Source organism: Argopecten irradians, chromosome 9, assembly GCF_041381155.1.
Source record: "Argopecten irradians isolate NY chromosome 9, Ai_NY, whole genome shotgun sequence".
NCBI lineage: Eukaryota > Metazoa > Mollusca > Bivalvia > Pectinida > Pectinidae > Argopecten > Argopecten irradians.
In genome coordinates, this window is record NC_091142.1 from 18,828,084 (window position 1) to 18,855,072 (window position 26,989).

Sequence of the window (26,989 nt, forward strand, 5' to 3'; positions counted from 1 at the left end):
AATACACGTGTACCTTTTGAAGTTTTTTGGTGTTCAAACAATACAAATAGATTGACGTTCTTAAGGCTGACGGAGATAAACCAAACGGGTCTCATCGTTAAACCAATGTATCCTATATACTATTATATCATAAAGTAATTCGTTACAACCTGTAATAAGTGTGGTTTCCTGATTTAGACAACGTATCAAACAAGATTTATTTGTAATCTAGCTAACTAACATGTGTACAACTGTAATAACAGTCGATTTCTAATAAAAAAAAATCAACGAATAAGTCCAATGTGTGAAAATATTTTTAAAGGTCGTACTCTGACTGAAATTATTTTTGTATGTTATGAAATTTCACACAATTCATGCTTAATACATATTTGCGAAAAACAGCATTCGGCGCTAAAAAAAGTTCCAATTGCTATTACAAAAACTTTATTGAGTGTTTACTGTGATATCAAATTACCTTGATATATTACCTAGTGATCGCAAAAATAAGTTGATTCAAATATCATCAGTTGATTTAAACGAAGTTAATCAAAATTGTAAATCATTTATGTACGCATTGTTTTATTTATTAGATCTCATAAAATTGTAAATAGTCATACCTTTTTGTTGTTGTTTTGTTGCAGATCCATAGACATCTCCATCGTTATCTATCCCGGTAGAAGTTTGGTATTCTTGGATGGCCTTTACAAATGTGGTAATTAGAAAAGTATTTCCAACATCACTGATCGTTTTTTGATTACTTAAAACTTATTTTTTATATTTAGAAATTCCTTAATTTTACATTTTTCCATAGAAAAGCATTATAGATTTTATGGAAGGCTCCTTAACTTAAGATTATTCCATAACCTAAGTAATCACCAATGCTTTCCTATGTAGAATTTTAAGTTAAGGAATTCCTTAAAGTTAAGGAATGGTAGTGAAACTATGCCCAGGTGTATCGAATGATAGTTGGCTTGACTTGAGCCAAATCCTTGTTAGTTTAAATGTGTACTATACAGCTATTTATCTTCCATGAGGTCTAGTCGGCATGGTTTACTAATTATGTCTCATTAACAGTCGATCCACAGCCTCTCTATTATGGTTCCTCAGCACCATGAAGTCACTACGGCCACATAGACCATCCACCTATAACATTGCCTCTTTATGCTGATCACCGTTAATTTATCTAGATTGTTCTCATTGGCTGGGTGATCTTTATGTACATCATTCCTGCCAAAGATCTATTTTCTCGACCGTCATCATCTGGCGACCTCAAAAAAAACCCAAATGTTTTTTGTGAACGCCTCCATATCTAAACTTGATCAATATCATGTTAGGAAATGTTCATGTCCAATTTGGTACTTTTATCATCCAGTGCGATGTCTTTCTTATTAGCTGTGATATTACTATTGTAATCTAATGCAAGAAAATGATGCCGTTTTTGTGTAGATAGGAACATGTGCATTTGAATAGTTTCTTGTCCATCATCAGTCGTCATGTTCAGCCTTGCTCCGCGTTCAACATAGTACAGGCAATTTAAAATTGCCATTCCTGTTTCTTTAGGATGCTATGGCGTGCAGAACGTTGCAAAATTCAATAAGTAAAAACATTTGTGCGAAAAAAGTTTTGTAATATATCGTTATATTTGTTCATTATTTTTAATTTGTGTGTATGAAGAAATATTTGTGTGTATTTTCGTTATATTTGTGTGTGAAAAAAAGGTTTGTGTGTAAAAATATATATTTGTATGTGATTTTGTTTTATATTTGTGTGAACAAAATTTCTTTGTGTGTGTGAAAAATATATTTGTGTGTATTTTTTTATATATGTGTGTGAAAAAAAATGGTTTGTGTGTAAAAATATATATTTGTATGTGATGTTGTTTTATGTTTGTGTGTGAAAATCACACATAAATATATATTTTTACACAAAAATATGTTTTTCACACACACAAAGATATTATTGAACAAAAAATTATTTTTACATGTAAATATTTAAAAAATTACATAAACATTCATTGTTTTTACACACAAATTAAAACATATTGAACACATATAACGATATATTACATAACATTTTTTTCTTTACACATTTTATTTTACTTATTGAATTTTGCAACGTTCGGCACGCCATAGGATGCACAACATTAGTTAATTCATACAGCTACCTCTCTAACCAATCTTTAATCACTAACGTATCTGCTAGGGTGTATATTGTCTGGCCTCGCTTCTCTTCCTCAGACCGAGTTGAATAGATTTATTATTACGAGGAAGCCTTTAATTCTGTCTTCTAACCGAAAGACGCTATTGGTTATAAAAGTGGTAGTTTCTGCTCCTACTAACGTTAAGCATATATGGGGCAATAACAATGGCAATTGTCAGTACATTTGTATATGGTGGCATGTGCTGTTGGCTGTCCTTGACAGAATACATTAGTACCCCAAATGGACAAGAGCGTCCACAAACCTGTCCCAACCTCTCCAAACCATAAAACATATTTATATGTTTCTGTTCCCAACAGATACCATAATTCACCATAAAACATACATTTTACCTATAGGAGACCGGGGATACCTCTTAATTACTACAGCTTTTTTTAAATAAGACTTTCAGCAAAACCAACCAATCACTGTGTTTGTTTGTTTGACGATGACCGTTGTTTTTCCAGCAAGTTACCGAACCGAAAGAGAGCGATGTAAGAAGAGAAAGTATGATTTGGAATTAAGGATATTCCGATGTTCAAAGTATGGTATTTGAGGACCCCATTATATTTGTCCCGCAAGTGGCATTTCATATTGTCCGATTTCAACCACTACACCACCCTATCAAGTTTGTACCAAAGACATTCCCTGCTAATCGTGTCGAACTCTTTTTTTTAAAGTCGACGAGGGACGAAAATTTTGGCTTTTGCGAGATTTTCCTATTGTTTATAATAGTAGTCAAGGCATATATGGGATCATGGCAACTTCTATTGGCGTGGAATCCACTTTGTTCATCAACAAGTATATTGATTACGTCCAGCCACTTTACTAACCGCGATATCATATGTACAAATTGGAAAATAATTAATATGTTACCTTATAATAGCTAAGTTTTATTTATTTTGCAGGATGTATTGAAATATGTGGAAAGTTTCCATAGAATCTACTCTGGTAAACTACACTTTCTCCTGAGGTATGCAAGACTTGTTAAGTGGTTTGTAACTTTCTAAATCCTTACAAAAATGATTCTTAACATAGTGTACATTTTCCTAGTCCGGTAGTAACGCCAGTGCATCGAATTTATTGCACTGATTTAATGATCAACTTGGCGGCTGACACTCTATCTGAAGACGTTAATCTTCTAATTACCATGGATACGCAGCTAGCTTGTTAACAATATAGCATCTTTTTTAACAAATAAGAGGACTCCAAACATTAGTTATATTATTTAATAATACTTTTTACTTATAAAAGCATCAATATATAGTATATCTTAATAGATCAAAGAATGTACATCTTACATACAGTATATACGTACATTATTAACGTATGAAATATATTCACAAATAGCACATTTTTTTAACTTAATATAGGTGTAAAGGAAATTTGGAAAAGAAGAAAAACATATTTTGACATTTTTTGTTTCGTATTACGTTCTAGTTGTATAACAACGGTGTTAAAATTCAGATCCAAGTCAAAAGATTCAAAGGCTAAAGAGATTCATTTATAAACTAAATGTATACTTAAATCTGACTAAAGATGTTCAAACATTTAAGCAATATACAATGTACATGTATAAACATCTGCCTAGTATCATATACATTGCATAACTACTTTACATAACCATACTAACACAAATACACTACTGTTAACTGTCAGACTATTTATACATTAAACAGGAAATTTGTAGAATGGATTGAATTTCCTGGAAATGAGTTTATCAGAGAAGCTGATGAAGTGCTATACATGTACATAATTTATCTTCCACTTACACCCAACATGTACACATATCCGTCAGCCAGAAACTCACTCGGTCAAAGTGTCTGTGTAAACTGCTTCTAGTAACATAACACTATATCATTGGGGAAATATCATAACTGTAAATGCACCATAAATGTTGTGATTAAATTGAGTTGTGTGGGAAACACCAGATAATTTTTTGAAATATGAAAGAAAAAAATGTTTCCTTTACTCAATCACATATTCCTTTTGTTTTAAACGATTTACATAATTCGTCAATGGATATTTTAGAGTAATCATTCCATTTTCAGCTACATTTAACTGGTCATGGAAAGAAATGAACGAATAAACGTATATAGGATCGGAATTGAGACTTAATACTTTATACTTGTATTTATAAGCCTGAAACTATTTTTAATTGGTCATTTATATAGAAAAGAATTTGTTTGATTAGGAAAGGAGACATTCATACATCTTCTTACCAAAGTTATATGCCTTACATAAATTTCATTATTGGTCATTTATATCAGAAATCTCCTAATTCTTGCACAAAGATTAAATTATTAACGTTAATAAGATATTCTAATCGATTCTGTATTGTCCATTTTTATCACGATAATGATAATATTAGCTCTTGGAATTATAAATCACTGTCCTGGTGCGGACAAACTCTTGTCCATGAACTTCCTTTTGGCAAAGCACATCCACCACTGAAAAAAACCAAGCAATAAATCTTTTAATACCCTAGACAGAAAATCGAGTTTTCTCAGGTCGAGTGGATAGGGGTAAGAGACAGAAATTGTTTCATCCTACAATGCTTTTGCATTGCCCATTTATTGAAACGAAATTAATTTACATATGTTTTATAAGATATGCTCTGACTAATAAAGATAATAATAATCAGATAATCCTATTGACATTGATCAAAGAAACTACATATCTAATATAAATATGGTGATACACCATCCATGGAGTATCTAATAAAATGACTATTATTTAATTCTACCAAGGCGTTATAACACCAACTGAACCTCAACAAAGGTCCATAATTGATCAATATGGTTGATCTACCGAAAGTCACCTCTTAACCTGTATCTGATGCTGATGGTAAGGAATAAAGGCAATATAAATACTTATAGAATATATTGACTCGTTCATCCCTGAAATTCCATAATGGACTTGTCTAGTCTTTGATTAAGATGATTTAAAATGTGTCTTCAGGGTGAATGAGTTTAGCAAAATTATAAACTGATTTAGCTGTATTGATGTGTTTTTTTTTCTCTAATCAAACTTCAGTTTGACGTTTGCAGTTACGTCGTACCTTGCTAGGTTTATCTGTAGCGGGGTCAAACACCTTCTCACAGATCCTCAGCCCTGTTTCCTGTCGTAGCTGTTGTAGGTAGTTCCTCATGTTATCTGTGAACAAATGACAGAGAGAAGCAATCAGGTTACTGTATTCATTTGTAACTGAATTGAACCGTTAATTACTCTACTTGACTTATGCTGAAAACATTGTTACAGAGATACCTAATCTTTTAAATAGTTTTTACACTGTCATCACTACAAGAAATGAGGAGAACCTATGACATATCTGCCAGGGGTTAAGTGTTGGCAAACTGGAGATCTCCAGTTCTCCTGTTTACCAAGGTTTTAAAAGTGATACTTCATCTACATATTATGTACGTTCTTAAAGTTTACTGACCTTTTCACATTGGAAATTATCTGTGACACATACACATTGGTAGAAATATGAAAACATGCAAGTTAATATTTATTCTTAAAAAGTTACTTATGTTTTTCTCTTGAAAATAATACAAATGTTAAATCATATAATTTACAATAATGTTAATCTAAAGTCTTTTAATTGATCAACTTGACAAAACAGAAATAAATTAGTGGGTAAATTGTGAATTTGATAAAATGGTTTCTCACGTACAAATGTGAGAAAACTGAAGATTTAAAACAAGGGACAAGAGGTCATCTTTTTCCAAAGTAGGAGACTTGACAGGTACAGCGTTTTATATATTTTATTAAAAGTATTTTGCTGAATAAATTGGAGTTTTTTTCCTGGAAATTTTGTACGTAATTTCTGAAGATTTAATGTTTGGTTTCTGAAGATTAAAATTTTAAGATTCAAAATAAATCGATTAAAGATGTTCCACCTGCCGAGAGAGCATAAACTATACCCATCATTTGAACAATAACTGATGTATAATCTTGTTTGTATGTGTCTAACTAACACAAAAATGCATATAAAACAACTTATTTTGCTTTTGGTGCATGGGCATAGTGCTATGGAATTTTTTTCGGGATACAATTAATTATTTTTAATATTTTTATATCTTGAATTAAAAAAAGAAGCTCAACTTTTCAATGGTGGTAATTTTGTAAAGTAAATAACTTTTGTTACTGAAGAAAAATTCGTATTTGTCTGCAATTGTTTTTGAAAAAAAACAAAACAGCAAAAATGTTTTACCTTCTTCACTTCGCCCATTTGGCTTTGAGAACATGGCGTTGAGTGGGAAACCTGATTCCCCGGGAATTGGGTAATTATAGATACCAATGGTATACATCTCCTTTTGTCCCTGGTTTTTAGATGTACACTGAAAACATCAAAATTCTTATATCACAGGTGAACAGAAACAGAAATGTAAAGAAGGAATAAATCCGGACTAAACAGTTTTACAAAATAGAAAATCATTTAAATAACTGTTATTACTAAACACTAAATCCTACTATTTGTAATCTTTAAACATAAACTGAAAAATATCAAAATTTGTATCAAATAATAATATTCTATACATATGTATAAACATTTTCATTTATCCCTGAGCATTTAGATGTACACTGAAAAATAATTAAAGGATTTCAATGAAATTGTAAAGTAATCATGATATGATTAAAAAAGTCTAAATTTTGAAGTCTTGTTTTTAACTTAATGTTATAGATTATCATCCATGTAAACGGTTTGTGATGTGGATTGAAATGTATTACTTTCAGGAGATAAATAACAATTTGAGTTTATAATCTTAAAGTAATCTATATTATTATGTTCCTTTCATCCTCGATATTCCAGGGGTTCAGATCACTTACGATCTCTACACCCCTATTTACATACTTAGTATACTGTAATCATGTTTAGTTCAAATTATGTTTATAACTAACAAGGGCCTCCCATTCTTCTTCATCCAAAACCCTGAACAGCAATGATATTGAATTGGCTACCATATTATTTATCAGATAAAATAAAGTTGATTATTTCCCCTTGTCATTAAAATTTTACAAAAAGCATTAATTAAATGAATTGCTATTCAGTTATATCCGCTGTTGCAATTATTGTGTTTAACATATTTAAACCTGAAGGCTTCTACATGTAATTTAAAGGCTGGAACGCTTCACTATAAATTTTCAGGGGTGAACGCACAAGTAAATTTATTTTAGACTAAATGATACAAACCTTTTGGAGTTTCTTAAGGCACTCGGAAATGAATAATGTGATGTAAATTAATGTTCTGTCAGCTTCACTCTGTTGAAAAATAAAACAATGACTGACTTAGAAATAAATCAATAAACAATGAAAAAAGACAGCTAAAACAGATTTTATAAAAGTTGGTGTGATAGGAATGTACTGTAAAACCTCTCTATTAAGACCACACAGAGGTCTGATTAAAATTGGTCTCAATACCAAGGTGGTCTTATATTTAATTCTGACCAGATTTCATATACGACGACCAAAAACAGTAACTCTGTATCCTAGCTGATTCATACATAATGCATATAAAATAATTGGATTCTTAAACAACAATATTTTTGTTACAAAATTCAATTTTATGAAAAATATAATATGAATCTAAATCATATTTTACTGCATGTGTAACTAATTAAAATGTATAATTTATAAATATCTTTTAATTTTTCATATTTTGATAAATTATGGACAGTGACTATGTGACCTTTATTTCTAGAGAATTGAACCAGATTTTTTCATTAAATAAAGTATGATGTGTGCTTATTTAATCTAAACCCTTATTCTACTTAAGTTATTGTTGACAAACAATTGACCTCCAAATAAACATACTTTTATAGGCATTGATTTCTGTTATGTATTAATTCAATTAATTACCACATCTTATCACCTAAGATAAAGGAGAAACTTTGTGTTTTAAATTGATATTGATCTGGCTAAATTCCAAAATATTTAGGTAAATTGTATTGAATTACCCTGCCACATGCAATGATTGGTGAAATAATAACTAACGATCACAGTCGGTAAAGTGTTTGAAAGACTGCTACACAATAGGCAAGCGTATTTTTAACCAATGCAATTTTTTTTTTAAAGATTTTTGAAGTATAAGCGAAAACGTTTTATTGAGAGCTAAATTCAAAAACTTGTAAGTAATTATCATAATTACATACTAGAATATTCTAGACAGTCAGTAATGCCTTAGATAAGACTAGAGTCATGTCAAATGTTTGATATAACAAGTTTGAAAAAGAATATTGGCAGTTTATAAACTTACCTTTATTTCATAATTTCTAAAGAAGATGTTAGCTTTGAAATAGTAAATGGCTTCATCTATGATATCAAAATCACTTGCTGCAATAGAAAGGTTGTAACATGTGAAATATATCTTTATCAAGAGATTGTCATTATTACCTGCTCATTGCACAAAGTAAATTAAACTATAAGTCAACTTGTTCAGTATTCAAATCCATGTACATATGTACATAAAGATTACATTGAAGATTCAAACGCAAGGTAAGTGAAACTTTGAGTTTTTAAGTATTAGCCATATATAAAAAGGGGACAGTGACGCACTAAAAGAATGGGTTAGTTTATTATTTGGTTGAATATGGTCGGTCGCCATGACTGCATGAATCCAGGGAGAAGTGGCATCCAATGGTCCATTGGCAGATTTTATTGCTTTACACGCCAAAAAAATTATTCACGCCTTTGCAACTATCCACTCTACATAATTGTCTGAATCGACGGTGTGGAATTACCTATAAGAAGAAGAAGTTATGCTATAGTAGCAGATTTGGACTGCAATTGCGATGTTAGAGTGAATAAGATGTCAAAACATATTGTCCTTCACCTTTGGGTTGCAAGTTTGAATCCTATGTTTGGCAGTTGCCAGGTAATCTGGTTTAATATTCCTCCATCACCTAAACCTGTCATATCCTAAAGCTAATCATGGATCTTAATAATGGTATGTTAAATAAATCAAACCAAACCAAATTTTGACTGGGTCGATTTTCAGTGATATAAAGTGTTAGTGTCTGGAGATCCTGAATGTGAACCTACATTTCCGCCTCTCTTGTTCCGAAATTGGTAAGCTTGCTTCAACTATAAGCAAACTTATAATGTTTTAGACATTATGAGTATGCTTATACCGAAGATACTTTGGTTTTATTTGTTTTACATCCTATTAACAACCAGGGTCATTAAGAATGTTCCAGGTGTGTTGGTGGAAGAAAGCCAGAGAACTTGAGAAAAACCACTGCCAGCGGTCAGTACCTGGCAACTGCCCCACCAATGTTCATGTTTTCTGAAAGACTAGGTATAAATCGTGTCTTTATCTGGACCAACTTACTATCCTTGGGTGCTGGTCCCTTGAAAGTTGTTCGGAGTGGTAAAAGTGCCATGTTCCCCAAAACCTGGGGTGGGTTCTGGAACTGAGAGTGGTATGCCTGAAAATAAAATTAACGAAGATAGTCCAAAACATCTAAGGATTTGTACACAGCATACAGAATCTTGAACTAGATAAGGTGACTATTATTTGATTTCTTAGATGTCGACATATAACGGAGTGAATAATGACTCACCACAGCAGTTGCATTTGGAATGAGTATTGTGATAAACAATCAGGTTTTCAGGATACTTTGATTTCCAGCTAAGTGGAAAAGGACAATTAAATCGAGATATCCGTGCACAAAATGTGAGCATATCATTTAAATTGTCTTTAAAAGGTTTCTTACCGGCATTGTTGTGTTTCCTTTTCAATCCACTGCAATCAGACTTCCTCATTGGGTCGCTTACGTCCATACAAACACTCTCATTTTCTCTAATACATAAATCAAAACTACCGAGTTTGATCGCGCATTTTGATAAAAAATAAAACAAACAATGGTATTAAAATTCGAGTAGATATAGTAAATTAAATACAAAGTTGTGAATTCATTTTATTTTCAATGTTTTTTTCTTATAAACTGATCATGGTCATCATCGTGTTTAATTATTCGACTCTTTAGCATTTAAGGTAGAGCTTTATTTTGACATTGAATACAGCATGTTGTTGTGAAAGAAACAAAATTTTGATCAGTTAATTATGATTTCACTACACTAATTATTCTTTAAAGGGCCAGCTCATTCTCTTCTCCATTCACCATGCCTCGCTACGGACAGCTTGTGATGGGTCCAGCCGGAAGTGGAAAGGTGAAACAATATTTTTTAGCTTTAAACTTTAGTTGGAGGTTCAAATCGTGATCTGATTTTCTTCTTAATTGTAACTGACCTGTTTTCACTGTTGTGTAATAAGACACGATATTTTTACGACTGTTTGATAACACACAGCGGACCATGCGCTCCAAGGTACTGACCACTGGACGGTGCTTATTCTCTAGGTACTCTGGTTTTCCTCCACTATCAAACTAGCACACTCTTAAATGTCACTGACTGTTTGGACGTAACAGTAAACAAACCCAGTAAACTTTAAAAATGACTTTTCCCCATTTCGGATCGGATTCACACTTAAATACTCTAAAGTGTCGCATACCTAAGCTGAAACGGCTTTTAATTTTCAAAATGTGAATGCAGGACGAGTTTGATAATTTTGAAGAATCACAAAGTTATAGCAGAAACATATATACATAGAGATTGGCAACTCCGCCATTTTTACGATCAGCAGATGTACCTCTGTATGTCCCTAGGGGTTTTTAGATAAACTCTTAAATAGTTAAATACAGCAGAATAACTTTGATATGTTATGAAAGTTTAGTAATTTTCAGATGGTTTGAGTACGATTTTGGAAAAGAAAAATAATATTTTAACTTATATATGAATAAAACAAAATGCACTTCCGGTTTTGAATGTCTGATTTTCGAAAAACCAGGTAAAATTGCTTATTTTCGTGCTTTCAAAAATCATATTTCATACCATAAATTGGGAAAACTGATCACATTAAACCATGATATAATGTTTAAACTGTGTGTTGATGCAAAAATATCATGTTTAAAAGAATACACTTAAAAGTAGTTAGCCAAGGCAAAATGCCTATAAACCGGAGGTCCCTCTGCCTGTCAACAAAGACAAAGGAGGAGTTTCCAATCTCTATTTATATATGTTTCTGGTTATAGCAATCTGAAAATAGTACAATACATGTGGAACTGGACTGGGTAATAACCGGTGACCACCACATATAGCTCAATTGGTAGAGCATCCGGCTAGTGTTCAGAGGTTTTGGGTTTGAATCCCGGTCTAGCCATTACACATTTTCTCACCTTTCATAATTATGTTATGAAACCATTTTAAATATTGTAAAAACTGTATACCTGAGTTCTGCTTACATTTGTTTGCAGTCTACCTATTGTAGTAACATGGTGAGGCATGGAGAAGTGATTCGTCGTAATATACAGGTGGTAAACCTCGACCCTGCTGCTGAACACTTTGATTATCCTGTATTGGCAGGTAAAGTTTAACATTTTATGTTCACCAAAAAAAAACCATTAGCATACGGTAATCCAGGATATTTTCATTAGTTTTTAATTTCATGATTAGAATTGTATAAACATTTTGCTATGTTGTTTTTACGATAATTTTAACCTCCAGTACCTATATATGGTAGCTAATTGATATTGAAATGATTTGAATACCTGACAGATATTCGTGAACTAATCCACCTGGACGATGCTATGGATGATGAAGCACTAAGATTTGGACCTAATGGAGGACTGATTTTCTGTATGGAGTAAGTATGATAAAGTGAAGACATCAGACATTTCCAGGGACAAAGACAAATTAAGGCGAAATATAAGTTGAATGGAAAGTTACAATTGTAACATCACAACTGGTTGTCCTTACTTAACTGCATCTATAGATCTACATCAGTCATGATTTGTTTGTCTTTAATTCAAATATCTTTGTCAAAAGTTCTTTTTTTTTTTACTCGATATAGAATCGCGTCTGCTTCATGAATAATCGTGTCTACTTAATGAATCTCTTTTTTTGATGCTGAAAACCCTTCATGATATTTCCATCTGTTTTCTTCATTTATTAAATACAAAACCAATCATACCTCCGTCGACATTCTTCACTTGATTACAAAAATACGATTTCTCTGTCGAAATCCAATTTATAAGTTGATTTCTTGTTGGAGGCATCAATTTCATGACCATCAGTCTGTAGACATGTAGAAATTATTAAGTTCATTCTGTATTACATTTACAGGTACTTGGCCCAGAACTTTGACTGGCTGCAGGAACAGCTGGACGAGGTCGAGGATGACTACATTTTGTTTGATTGTCCTGGTAAGTAGTCTTATCCTTTTTCCATGATATGTTTTATGCAGTGCAAGCCAATTTATTACTGTATTTAATTGTAGTGATAAAGATCTGAGGACAGGTACATCAAAATCATGACTCTAAATTGCGAAATGAAATAGCCATGAAAAAGTTGTTAAGCATGAAAACCTGGTTGCAAAAATAAGTTGGTTTACTATTTATCAAGTGGAAATATTAAACATTATTCTCAATTTTTTTTTGGTTTATGAAGGACATTCTTCAGAGATGGGAAACATCAACAAAAAACGTTCTTCATGTATGACATCATAATACTTGATGTTCAGTTCTTTCAGATTAATACCAGTTATACATGAAAATAACCTCAAGCTTCTGACCAATAAAAATGAATGTGACAAATGAAAAGGAATTATCATTAAATGTTTAATTTAAATTTGAAGCCAAAACCAATTACTCACATATCCATGTACTGGCAATGAAACAGATATGTACCAGTACATGCTAATATATTTTGCCCTAAATATGTCAAGTACATGTACAATGTCATGGTTTTGTGATGTTTTCAGGCCAGGTAGAATTATACACACACATCCCTGCTATGAAGCAGCTGGTGGAAACTTTACAGAAGTGGGATTTTCGTATTGCTGGTGTTTACCTTATTGACTCTCAGTTTATGATTGAAGCCTCCAAGTTTGTGTCCGGAGTGATGACAGCATTGTCGACCATGGTCAATCTAGAGCTCCCTCATGTTAATGTAATGACTAAACTGGATTTACTCAGCAAGAAGGCAAAAAAAGATTTAGACAGGTGGGCATTTAATTATTTTCTGATATGAAAAATTAAGTCATTTTGATATATTCATGAAAAATACTGTAAAGTTGTCATAACATCAAAGCACAATTTGGTGTTTTAGAAATTTTGTACAAGTTTATCTCCATTTTGCAGAATCTGTTATCTCCCTTTTCTATGAAGAATACTTATCTCCCATTTCCATGGTTATAAGCTATCTGCATTCTCTTTCCATGATGATTCCTTATCAGCCCTTTCCATGAAGTTAAGTTACCTCCCCTTACCTTGGAGGTTAATCATCTAGCTCCTTATTCTATTGTGTTCTATTATTTCCCCTTTTCACAAAGGGTAGTTATCTCCCCTTTTCATGGAAATTAGTTATCTCCCCTTTTCATGCATATAACCTAGCCCTGGACTTCAAACTGTCTTTGAAGTCAAAGATCATTTCCAAAAATAATTGATGACTTAGATAAGAAGTCTACGACTACACAATTAACAAGTATTGAGCCTTTGTCCAAAGTTACAGAATGACAGACTTTTAAAGTAAGTTAAGAAGCAGTGTCTTTGTTACAGTGTTAACTTTTTCCACAGATACTTGGACCCTGAGCTGCCAGTTTTGCTTGATGAAGAGTTTGATAACAGTCGGTTCAGTAACAAGTTTAAGAAATTGAACTCTGCAATAGCAACAATGGTATGTATCTCAGCATAAAAAATCTGATAGATGTTACGGTTGCATGTCTTTTTCCTGTTTTGGATTTGAAATAAGATTCTGATTCTTACAAGATTACTCTATCTGCAGACAACAAATAACCAGAGATTTACTAGAGTAGGTATAACAGTGTTTTAGTCATGAATGAAAATTACACTGACTGTTATAACCATATTTATTCAGTGTAGCATTAAACAGTGTAATTTTCATTCATGACTAAGCTTTCTATAAGATGTTTAAAATGTGTGTTAGGGAGCCACGGTGGCCAGTTCTCAGCTTTCCTCCACCAACAAACCTGGCATGTCCATACATCACCCTGACTATTAATAGAACAATGTTTGTATAACAAATAACAGAGCAATTTTATTGGTACCCTGAGGTCTGTTTCACTTTATATCATATATCAGCCACAATAATTTACCTATGGGATTTCTTATCTATTCTAACGATCCCTGAATGACATTGTCATGCACTTGCTCTCCACATGTACCTCAACTTACTTGAATATCTTTATAAGTACATGCATATATATGTACTGACACATATAGAAGTAATTGTGTACAATTTAAGTAGGAGTTATTCCCCTTTGCTTCACTGTCCCTCATTTGGGGTACCGTATGACATCACCTTTTTGTAAAAGAATCTGATTGGCTAAGCCATCAGCCCTTCATCTAAGAAAAATTTTCAAGGGCGCCATATTGGCATACATTTTGTGCAACATTTTATTGATAATAACTCAACAAATTGCCAAAAAACCCACCCTTTGTATACCCGCCCAATTTTTTATTATTTTAGTTCCTCTTAGAGATTTTTTCATATTTTTGGGCCGTGTTCGGCCGTGTTCTATCGAACCCCCACCTCAATATCAATATTGTGATATTTTAGATTATGTTATGTTTCATAATCTTTTAACATAATTCTATAAAACTTAATTATGTGTCAATTTGTTTGCATAGTGTCAATTTGTTTGCATAATATTTGTTTTATTACTTTGATATGAGTTTTATATAATTTTTATAATAAATATGTCACCTTATGGTGGCCATTTTCAATTCATTTAACTCTTTGTTTTCTGTATGTGGAGTGTGCATAAACATACGTATATTTTGATAGGAGTTATGCCCCTTTTACTATTCTACATATTTATTGATGATGAACTCTCTCAGCCATTGAACCAGAAGAGTTTTCAAACATATGTTTAACGGGGAATGAGTTGATCTACCTGGTAATTAATATTGATAGCAGTTATGCCACTTTTCTTATCATTCTTATCCTTAATGTATCCTCACCATACTTTGATAATGAACTCTTCCAGCTATTTAATCAAAGAGTCCAATTAAGGGTTGGCCTAAATATCAAATGGTATCCTGTTTGTAGATTGAAGACTACAGTTTGGTGAAGTTCCTTCCCCTTGACCAAACAGATGAAGATAGTATCAATGATGTCTTGTTACAAATAGACAGTGCTATACAGTATGGGGAAGATCTGGAGCCCAGAGAAATGAGGGTAAGTTTAGGTTAAAACAGAGAAATGAGGGTAAGTTAAGGTTAAACCAGAGAAATGAGAGTAAATTTAGGTTAAACCAGAGAAATGAGGGTAAGATAAGGTTAATCCAGAGAAATTAGGTTAAGTTTAGGTTAAACCTGGGAAATGAGGGTAAGTTTAGGTAAAACCAAGGAAATGAGGGTAAGTTGAGGTTAAACAAGAGAAATGAAGGTAAATTTAGGTTAAAACAGAGAAAAGAAAGTAAGTTTGTGTTAAACTAGAAAAATGAGGGTAGGTTTAGATTAAACAAGAGAAATGAGAGTAAGTTAAGGTTAAACCAGAAAAAAAAAGTAAGTGTAGTTTAAACCAGAGAAATGAGGGTAAGTTTAGGTTAAACCAGAGAAATGAGGGTAAGATTAGGTTAATCCAGAGAAATGAGGTTAAGTTTAGGTTAAACCTGGGAAATGAGGGTAAGTTGAGGTAAAACCAAGGAAATGAGGGTAAGTTAAGGTTAAACCAGAGAAATGAGGGTAAGTTAAGGTTAAACCAGAGAATTGAGGGTAAATTTAGGTTAAACCAGAGAAAAGAAAGTAAGTTTATGTTAAACTAGAAAAATGAGGGTAGGTTTAGATTAAACAAGAGAAATGAGTGTAAGGTTAGGTTAAACCAGAAAAAAAGAGTAAATGTAGTTTAAACCAGAGAAATGAAAGTAAGTTTAGGTTAAACCAGAGAGAAATGAAAGTAAGGTTAGGTTAATCTAGAGAAATGAGGTTAAGTTTAGGTTAAACCTGGGAAATGAGGGTAAGTTAAACATTTTGCTTATGATCAGTTAATGAACAAAACAGTAACATTGATGAAGAAAAGTTTGGAAGATATACACGTAATATTATGTAATTATTAAGATAATCCATAACATTAATGAATAATATGTAGCATGTATATAGCTGTAGCACATCCTAACTATATCTGTATGTTTAAGTCAATTAATTTTTCGAAATATCATATGGAAAGAGGAAAAAATAGTGTATATTGCTAATACAAAAAAATGAGCCTTAAGATGTTGTGCCTGCACACAGATATTGAATAACCTATTTTGCCTGATGTTTTAGGACGATCCACAAGATGAAGAGGAAAACTTTGACAGTGGCTTTGATGGCTGATGCAAATAAGACTTCTGTTGTATGACTTAATCTGTATGATGAGTATATGATGTAGACTACTTCATGGATTAAAGGATGAATGGGCAGGATGAGGATTTTGTTAATGGATCAGAAGAGGATTTTGTGAATGGTTCAGAATACCGTAGTAGTGAAAAAATATGTCACTGATAGATAATTTATTGTGGATTAACAAATGTATGAACCTAGGGAAGGGTTCATATCTGTCCCTAATACATATATACAGGTACATATAAAATATACATGGTAAATGGATTGATTGTTATGAAAATTCTGTTGAATAAAAGTTGTTCTAAAAACACTTTGACTGTTGTTGTACCAAATATGTGTAAGTCACGTTATTAAGACTGCAAGGGGAGTTCAAATCAATTATCATGGGAAACAGCAGGAGAAAGCAGAAAGCAAACTCATCTTTGAAAAGCATGATGGATATAGTAATATAAACATACCCACATCCTTGATATTGCAGTGGTTACTGTCACTTTGCATAGCAACACTGAAGACAATTCAGTAGGAAAAAAATTATCTTCTTTTGAAGATTACAGAGAGCTATACCCAACTTAAAACCTTTTTTTGTACATCAAATGTCCAATTTACCTGTCTCATTTGCTGCTGCTCAGGAGTCTTCAGTTTTGCTATGACACTCCTGGATGCAGTTGGCTTTCATATTGACAAATGATACACGACTCCTGATACCTACTTGTCAAAATTATGATTTTGTAAACCAACATGTTTTCCCTGTGAAATCGACGCTAAGAAAGTAGTATTATCAAGTTAGTTCAATTCAGTGACTTGACTGTAAAGGTCAAATAGGTCCTATCACATGTATAAGAAATCTTCGCATGACATCTCAACAACCATGCCAGAACATAAAGTTCTCCATTTGTTTTCAATGTCACATGGTTAAAATCTACACATTATGCGTCATTTTATGTCTTAATTGTTTCGAAATTAGTAACAAGTAAGGATTTCTTATCTTATAATGATAATTACTATTGCATATGTGTTGTATATTATAGATGCATGCATTTCTTAACATCATTTTCAGCACAAATGACGATTCATTATAACCTTCTTTTAAAACATATCCGCAGGTAGTACACTATTATTAAACCTGCCTGATCTTATGTCATGGTGTGGAGTCCGTCGTCCGTCAACATTTCCTTTAAATCGCTACTAGTCATAGAGCTCTACATGCAATGTAACCAAATTTGGCCAGAAACATCCTCTGTGGAAGGTGAACAAATTAAAGTTTGTGTAATTTTTGGCTCTGATCCCCGGGGCAGGAAGGGCGGGGCCCAATAGAGGAAATAGACGTAATTCCTTTAAATCGCTACTAGTCATAGAGTTCTGGATGGATTGTATCCAAATTTGACCAGAAACACCCTCTGAGGAAGGGGAACAGAGATTGTATAAATGTTTGCTCTGATGCCATGGTAAAAAGTCATCAACTTTTTCGTTTAAACAATTTTTCCAAAAGTTGGAGACATAGAGTTCTGAAATTTGGCTTATCGCATGCTGGGATGAAGGGCTAGTGTTTGGGGGGTCCGGTGGTCTCCCCCGGGAAAAAAATTACGATTTAGAATGGCTGAGCTGTGATGAGTTTTACGATGTATTTTAATGATTTTAAAGCGTTCTTACCATGGTAATTTTTCGATTTAAAGTAACCTGCATTTAGAAATGATAATTGTGATAATTGTGTCGTTATATCATTGTGCAACCCTGCTCGATCTGAACATACCGGCTTCACACCATCGGCACATTGTTTTGTAACTCAAAATAATAATGAATTAATTGTGTTGCTAAGACATATAAACAAAGTAATCTTTTAAGAGACATTTTTTAAAATAAAAATGTAGTACGTAGAATCCCTTAATGGACATTTTCAGTGTAGTTCATGTGTATTGAATTTCTACTATTAAAAGTTTGAACATTATGTGTTTGAACGTTTTAGGAAATGCGCCGCGCAGCGGAAAATTTTTTAGAATGAAGAACGAAAAATGTGCAGGAGGATCTTTTTTCTTTCAAATATGCATTTTTAGAACATTTCAGACGGCGGAAATGGGGGGGGGGGGGCAAAAAGACATGTATGCCCCCCGTCCTGGGGAACGGGGGGCAGTTCCCCCCCTGCCCCCCGGTTCCTACGCCCCTGGTGTTGCTTAATTGGTGTCTTCGACGGTATGCTTAAGTAATATAGTACTATAAAAGGGCAAAAGTTTCACTATACAAAAAGATATAAGACGAACATACCGCAGTCTTTCAAAGCATGCTCCTCGTACTTCACACCGCTACACTCCGCATACATGGGAGGCCGTCCTTGCATGACCTTGGCTATTGGTAGGACGTTAATTAATCAAACAATCTTAATAACCAAGAAGTCTAAAGACATAATATGGGGCCTATGGCAAGCTGAGATAAAGGGCTACCAAGTTTGTTCAAATGAATGACCTTGACCTTCATTCAACGTCACATGGGTCAAATAGGCTAGAATCTTGATTTCCTCTTAATAACCAAGAGGCCTTGAGACCTGATATTGGGCGGGAATGTGGCATGCTGAGATTAAAATCTTGTTATCAAGACTTCTTATAAAGGACCAGAAGGTCTGAACACCTGATATTATTTTGGTCATTCATAGAAATTCTTATCGACTCTCTTATATCTTACATACTGTAGTATGCACAATGAATACCAGATAGCAGGTTAGCGATTCGGGCCCATTGGGCCCTCGTTAATTTTTTTTCCTAATATATATTAAGATAATAGTTTAGCGGACTAATCTGCGGGTGTTTAATGACTTCAGTAACAAAAAATTTGGTAAATTTTGAATATTTAAGGTAGATTGCTACTTTATTCGAACATGTGTTAGAGTTACAGCACAAAAAAAAAAACGTTGTTTTATGACTTTTTGATATAACTGCTATATAATATATCAATCGAGAAAATATCAAATCAGCACAACCTCAATATTGTTTACCAGCATTTCATGAAAGCAGAGAAAATATTTCCCGATTTTGTCGGGTATGTCCAATTACTCGGTAGACGTTGTCCCTGTTGTTGGCCTAGATAAACAAATATAGCTCGGACGACGTCAGACCCAGACAATCTTTAAACAGAACACAGACAAATATACAGCATGTTATGGGATGCTATTTTCCAATAAACCAAGGCGATATCACTCCCATGTCTAACGATTAAACATGTTTATCGACAATGTAACAGTTCCGTGTTCCACTGTGTAAAATAAAAATCAAGACCAATTTGAGTTGACATTCGTAGAGCCGTACCACGTGTTCTGTCTGACCACATGTGTACCAGATACCATATAACGTTTAACTTACTTGTACACATATCTGATCAATTTTAAACTTATCTTAAGAAACAAGGATTTCGTTATTGTCTTTCTGTTTCACTTTAATTTCGATATGATGTCATACACGCACATCATGTTTTTCGTAATCGTGGCATACATGATAGACTGGGACATGCTTGGGTTTTTCTTCTGTTAACGCTTCCCTGTGGATGACGCTTCCATGTGGATGACGCTTCCTTGTGGATGACTTTAACTTAAGGGGTTTCCTTAAGTTAAGGAATGTTCGTGAAACTGGGCCAATACAATTAATGGATCTTACCCAGTCAGATTAATGTGCTTTCACAAAATAAGAATCCACTTTTGTTCAATAATAATATTTCACATGTAATTTTATGAAACGAGTCTAAGATGTTTTTATTTTTTCGAGCTTTGGAGAGCAAAAATCAAAACTTCGAGACGAGTTTCATAAATTTCATATGAAATTGACACAAGTTTTAATATCTTTTTATTACATAACTACAAAAGGCTACATTTCGAAGAATCTTACGTCAAAGTGCGTTGCAAAAATCCAGCGGAAACGGTCATTTTGAAAATAGCTCCATGCGATAATTACACTAGAGACATACACTGGATATCAGGCGGATTATGTGATAAATAGCTTTCTAACATTAAACCAATCGAGCTAACGAGAGGTCTAGTTAGTTCTATAGTTATTCACTATTAAGTAAATTGAATAGAATCAAGGCTCAATTTATTTTTTTATTTTTCAATTAGTGTTTTAGGTACATTTGAAATAATCGTAATTTTGTTGATAAAATGACCAACCACTAATCAAATAGTCGAAAAATTAATATACGAAATACTGCAATAAGTGTAGTATATGGATTTAAATGAAGCCGGTCAAACGAACATGCAAATATAAGTTGCTGAACATGCAGTATTTTTCTTCCCCAGACGAGTACGACATTAATCTCAACATATGTAAGACAGATTTCCGACAACTTAATCTTAAGGTAATTGTTTTCGTTACGTGTTTGACGTTGTGCCTATCTGTTACAGTGATGGATGTTACACGATGGCTTCTGTCAAAAGGCTGGGATCACTTCGTATGTATATGATTCAAGAGTCTAATTATTTGGATTTATCTGCCATTTGTTTAGTTCTCCAAGTTGTCAAGCTATACTCACTTTCCTTGTCAAAGTTTAAGTGTTTTTCTTTGCCCAATTTTATTATCTGATATTTTCCCAAACTTCGCGCCCTTTTCCAGACCGAAACAGACCCTTGGATAGGCACTTTTTTAGCCACTAGTCCAAATAAATGTGATTTCATCAATAGTCCCTTTTTGTAGATCCTTCAATTCATTGTTCAATGAAAGTCCGTAGGTCGATTTTCTTTCTATTGGAATTCCGGCTATATTCAATATCGAAATGGTATTATCATTGTATGGCAATAAGGCGTGAAACATCAAACACAAAGACGTGTTTCCTTATCTGTTTGTGTTCGTTAATAATACCTTAAGTTTTCGGTATCATGCATTATGCATCCTCGATACTCCAGGGGTTACTATCACTGAACCCTGAATTATGTCATAGCAAACCTGAAGGCAACGGAAGACACATTTAATATGATTCTTTGGTGACATCAAAGGAATTGAATAACGTTCACTGTGGTTGACTATGTGGCTTTGAAATTGGGCGTCGCTCTCTCTCTCTCTCTCTCTCTCTCTCTGTAATCTTCAAAGAAATTCTCTGCAAACCTGTTACTGTTCAGTTCTGAGCTGCCTCCAGTTCTACATTATTACCATATTTTCAAACTGATAAACCAAATGGCCTAAAGTAATAAAGAACTTACTGAAGTGCTGAATAGTACATGGGTGAATATAACATCAGTGATAAGAACCCCTGGAATATCGAGAATGGGCATTAAGATAACTGATTCAATGAAGCAATTAGAGTTTAAGCACACTTTTGGAATGTGTTTAATTTAAGCGAGCAATGTGTACGTGTGGAAGTCACATACTTCTTAGTTTATCATCGTACTTCTTGACATGTAATGTAAGTTTACGTTGGACGAAACGTTATCTGTCTTTTGTTTGTAGCGCGTGTCACAGAAGCTGCTACACGCTAGAAGTAGAACTGGTTCACATTCCGGGCATCGTTTGGTTACCAACGTAATCAGGAAGCTATCATCCTCGATACTACAGGGGTTATTATAACTGACGTTAAAACATGGCTATGATGTCATCTTTTGTTGTCCTCAGTACTTTATTTAGACTATTGTTCAAGTACTTGTTCTGTCTGTAAATAAGTACAACTTTCACTTTACATTAGTTTACCTGTAGCTGTAGATTAGTTTCAACTAATCTTCAGTTCCAGGTAAACTAATGTACAATGAAAGGTAGCGAGTGACGCTGCATGCAGCATTGTAAAATTGGACGGATAAATAACAAATAAATGTAATCAAATTCAACATAAATGTAACAGAAAACTTTAATAATACATATTATTACATTTTTTCTGTTTTATATATTGATTCGTGGACATCGGCATAACTCCAATCACATCAACCACAAAGCATTACCCCTTGTGTTGAAAATCAAGACTCTTTAGTATTTCGACAGCACAGGCATTCCTACAATGATGTTTTAATTTTAGATAGATATGTGTTTTTTCTTTCTTTGAAAATTGAATGAATGCTTTCGGTATTTTTCAAAAATTTCACTGTTAATTGCTTAATTTCTTGAATATACATACACGTAGCACATAAGTCCACGTTTCCCAAATTGAATAATTTCGGTATAATTCCTTATCCAAAAATCACACAAAGCCTACTGAACAAATTTCAAATGTTAAGCTTTCTTTTCATCACTTTGCCGTTTCACTGAATTTCAATGTAGTTTCCTTTAGAATCCACTAAATCTTGATATTATGTTTTAGGACCAATTATTTTCTTCATTTCATAACGTAGAGCGGTATATTCAAAATTAATACGTTTCCATGGTAATCCTCCATATCTTGTGAATTTTCGACAAGTTATATCCAAGTGAATGGCCATGGTCTGCCTCTAACATAAAGAGCAGTTAAATTAACATATCACAAAATAAACTCTGTTATTGGAAATTTGATAATCATTTTAGATAGTTTGACTTCGTAAAGATCTGATCTGTACTGTCTGCCATGTTGCCTCTTGTACTGCTCCACTCAGAATGAAGAGAACTTAAACTCACAAACAATTCTCTGGTAATAACATTGGTATGGAATTTCATGAAAAATTCATGCAACGCATGCACGACCATAGTAGACATATTACAACAGTTACTGTGCTGACTGTGTCAAAGATGGATGAAGGCCTTACCTGTAGCTGTAGTTAGCATTGTACATCTGAGTGCCATGTTTTAAGTAAGAGAAACACCTCAAACTGTAGATTAGTCAAGATAATGAACAATTATCCATTATCTTGACTAATCTACAGTTTGAGGTTTTTCTCCTATACTTATATCCACCTCTGGGCTATCTTAATAAAACTGGATGTAGATCTAGTTCATGAGAAAAAATCTGAACCAATTGCAGGCATAGAAAGATTTCATTTGAAGACTACAGAGAAATTCAAAGCCACATTCAACCACAGTGCACTGTTATAAGGCTCTTTTGATGTACATCAAATGACTAAATAACCTGTTTTGTTCTGTTGCCTCAAGTTTAAATACAGGAATCGGATTTTGACGATAAGCTCGCGGTGATTCTACAAATGTACCAGAGCACGGTATGACACCATATTGACCGAATCATTGGTCCAGATATGGAAGTGCTTTGAATAAAATGTCAACAACTTAATGTTCATATTACTTAACAATCACCCGCGTATTAACTTTACTAATCTATATCTTTGTGCCCTACGTATTTAGACCACTTACTCATTATAAAGGCCTAATTCAATTTAAAAAAAAAAATATTTTGTTGAAATTGAAAAGTATTAAATATATTTCTGGGCAAAATTGAACAATTTCAATTCGCTGAAGAAACCATGAATTTCGCGATCTGAATAATCAACCTCTCCCGGAAATTTAATGTGGGGACCGCAATGCACTCTGGGAGAGATTGATTAATAATGCCCGTGAGACCGCTGAACTTACCATTTATACAGTATGCTACTGTCATATCCTGTGATAATACGGGGATGAGGATGTTATGGTAAGGGAGTGGCGAGATGCTGGTCTTCCTCCTACACTCCCGGTATAGTGACCTCTTCACTCAGATCCAATGAATACTAACAAGGCACTGTAAATATTATTCATATTCTGTCAGCTTCAACACATCCAGAAGTTCGACAGGGTACATTAATTAATGGCTGATCAATAACTTTATAATTCGCTGAGTGGTCAACATATCTAACATTCTACCACTAGCTTTCCACCTATATGGCTCTTGGGCTTCATTAATTTCTTCATTAATTTCTACAAACAAGTATACCTAAAATTTTAACTTGGGAATGTTAAACGATATTGAAAATTTTGTCACAAAAGTTAACTTAATGTTAATACTACACTTATCATTGCCTTCTGAAAAGGGTTCTTGAAATAAATCAAATGTTCATTTTCATAACGTTTTATGATTCCCGGTGTGGTTGTATTGTGCGTTAGTTAACTATCAATGCGCCAGAGGACTAAACAGCGATTCTTCACTATTAACATAGATTACGCAGGAAATCTTGCATTTATTCTTGCATTTATTTGGTGTTGTAACATCTTTGGCCATCAATATACATTTTCCTATGTTATTGTTGTTTTTGAGAATTTTTTTGTTTCGGAAAGGAAGTTGGCCTTAAGATTGTCATTTGTTGGTCGTTAGGTCTTCTCAAGTACTTTGTCTTTGATCAAACTCCCTCATTGGACACGTGTATAACTACACGAGAGTGTCAGTACAACAAACACTTAAATAAAATAAAACGCATTTATATTATCACCATAGAAATTTTAATTAGAGAATACACGATTAGTACACCTAGTAAGAAGGTGACGCCAGAATATAGCAGAGAGGTCACGATTTATACCTTGTGTATGAGACACACACGTGCTGTCATACACGTGCTTGTACTATATAGAGAATATTCCCTTTTTCTTGATGGATACCAATCATATTTCATCGAGTGAGGTGGAAACTTTGATATTTTTAATAATTGCGAAGCACGAGTGACAAAATATCAAAATTTCCACCTCACGAGATGAAATATTACTGGTATAAATCAAGAATCAAGGAATATTCTATTTGTTTCTTTTGTTTTCTCACTTCCATTTACAGAAGACCATTACTAGTTCCGCCAAAGGTTATTCCGCGAATGTATTTTCCAGAGTTATTTGTTCTTGTGATTATTACGTCATACATTTGTGAGCATAACGTCATATTTCTACGCAAACTATTGACGTAACAATCAAAATTATATTTTCACTGTCAATGCTGCGTACTACGGTGGCTGATTTGTGCCATTTCGTCTTTTCGCCCCGAAAAGACGAGAATTAAGACACCTTAAATTTCGTGTTTTCGCCGCGAAAAGACGAAAATTAACAAACCTTAAGTTTCGTCTTTGCGAAAAGACGAAAATTAACAAACCTTAATTTTCGTCTTTTCGTCTTCCGGTCCGGTGTGGAAGTCATTTTGAAATCTTTTTATCTTAATTTTAACTTAATTGTTCAATATGGAAGCATCAAAGTAGTTTATGACAACAAATGATTTATTAAATTGATAGTATTACCAGGTTCTTCATCAATAACTAAGATTAGAAGTTTTAAAACAGTTGTCAACATGTATGTTTACAACAGTTACGTAGATTTCTCACACGTGGCACGTGGCACGTACCACTAACAGATTCATCATTCCGCAAATCTTTTAGCTTGATTGATACATTTTTTGAAATTCATTAATATCTTATTATTTGTGTTCTAATCGCCCTATTTAGTAATTACGCTTATCAAAATATTGCCGTGTATATGTTAGGCAAATAATTAACTTAAAATGCTTAAAGGGACAATTCATTCTAAGAGAACATGAAAATTTGTACATATATCGGAAAAACCCAGTTCTAATGGAATTTAGATCAGTCGGTTTTACTGTGATGTGCCTGAAAAGCCCATGGTGGTGACATGTGTGTGAAATTTTCAAACTCGCTCGCTGTCCGCCATTACGCATTGTGCTCGAACTTCTTGTATGCCGAACCCTGTCCCTTGCTCGTAGAGTAATGCAACTTTTGTCTATAACTGCTCAAATCGCTCTGACTATAGTTTGTTTACCTTATTAGGTGAATTATCTTGCCTCAAAATCATTTTATCACCTTCGCAGTGGTTATGCAGTTCATTTGTTTAATGTGCGTAACTTTGGCTCGGGTATAGGTACAGCGCCCATATTCTACCTGCTTAATCGTATTGATCAACGATTTGATATTTCAACGATATTAATTAAAATACTTAACAATGACGTGGAATTTGTCAATGTTTAACGTTCTTTGTTTCATAAGAAATATAGAACAATACTTTTATACCATATTTTACTTCTTGGTTATGTTAAAGAATTAGCCTGAGTGAATTGTCCCTTTAACATATAACACTTACAGGAGTTGCCTCCCCTACACAAATTGAAAAAAAAAGTTGTCGGCGGGTAATATTTGAAAGCGTTTGAACCACGGATCAACTTGTTAACAAAATAATTTATGAAAGACAACTCGTGAAGACTTTGAGTTTAAAGGAAGGACTTGTACCAAGAAATTGCTCAAATACAGTTAATTATAACAGTCAATCAGTAGGTACAATGCATCGTGTATTATTTGAAAAGACATTTTGACTACATTGTACATTAGAAATTATATTATAATCTCCGTCGTGTATGAAAGATGACAGAGTATATCTGTAATTTGTAATTTTTCGGGGCGAAAAGACTAAAAGACGAAATTTAAGGTTTGTTAATTTTCGTCTTTTTTGGGGCGAAAAGACTAAAAGACGAAACGACGAAAAGACGAGATTTTTGAAGGCGAAAAGACAAAAATTAAAGGCGCTAATATTAGTGTGCATCACTTTCGTGTTTGAGTTTTCGTCTTTT

The 26,989-nt window shown here is 33.4% G+C and overlaps 2 protein-coding genes across 3 annotated transcripts; one reads left to right on the top strand and one right to left on the bottom strand.

Annotated features, from left to right (window-relative positions):
• Positions 1–658: 658 nt before the first annotated feature.
• Positions 659–16,896, top strand: LOC138331703 (GPN-loop GTPase 3-like). 2 transcript variants are annotated; one of them, XM_069279448.1, is made up of 10 exons: positions 659–691; positions 3,085–3,149; positions 10,277–10,352; positions 11,495–11,603; positions 11,796–11,883; positions 12,363–12,442; positions 13,000–13,240; positions 13,814–13,913; positions 15,309–15,437; positions 16,526–16,896. In XM_069279448.1, the coding sequence occupies exons 1-10, from the start codon at positions 674–676 to the stop codon at positions 16,574–16,576; spliced, it is 957 nt and encodes a 318-aa protein (XP_069135549.1). In that variant the 5' UTR covers positions 659–673; the 3' UTR covers positions 16,577–16,896. The 2 variants fall into 2 exon arrangements, with proteins under 2 accessions (XP_069135549.1, XP_069135550.1); XM_069279449.1 differs by lacking the exons at positions 659–691; positions 3,085–3,149 and adding an exon at positions 10,142–10,176.
• On the bottom strand, positions 3,391–10,034 carry LOC138331704 (actin-related protein 2/3 complex subunit 3-A-like). The gene is made up of 7 exons (XM_069279451.1): positions 9,896–10,034; positions 9,511–9,607; positions 8,437–8,513; positions 7,374–7,442; positions 6,393–6,519; positions 5,238–5,332; positions 3,391–4,626 (listed from the first exon to the last, which is right to left on the bottom strand). The coding sequence occupies exons 1-7, from the start codon at positions 9,899–9,901 to the stop codon at positions 4,564–4,566; spliced, it is 534 nt and encodes a 177-aa protein (XP_069135552.1). The 5' UTR covers positions 9,902–10,034; the 3' UTR covers positions 3,391–4,563.
• Positions 16,897–26,989: the final 10,093 nt, after the last annotated feature.

Bases quoted from the DNA above. Each gene is read 5' to 3' on its own strand.
- LOC138331703 (XM_069279448.1), top strand. The intron at 11,884-12,362 runs GTAAGTATGATA...TTACATTTACAG, and splicing joins GGACTGATTTTCTGTATGGA to GTACTTGGCCCAGAACTTTG. The intron at 15,438-16,525 runs GTAAGTTTAGGT...CTGATGTTTTAG, and splicing joins TGGAGCCCAGAGAAATGAGG to GACGATCCACAAGATGAAGA.
- LOC138331704 (XM_069279451.1), bottom strand. The intron at 7,443-8,436 runs GTAAGTTTATAA...ATTTTTCAACAG, and splicing joins TTAGAAATTATGAAATAAAG to AGTGAAGCTGACAGAACATT. The intron at 5,333-6,392 runs GTAAAACATTTT...ATTTGTTCACAG, and splicing joins AAATGGGCGAAGTGAAGAAG to ATAACATGAGGAACTACCTA.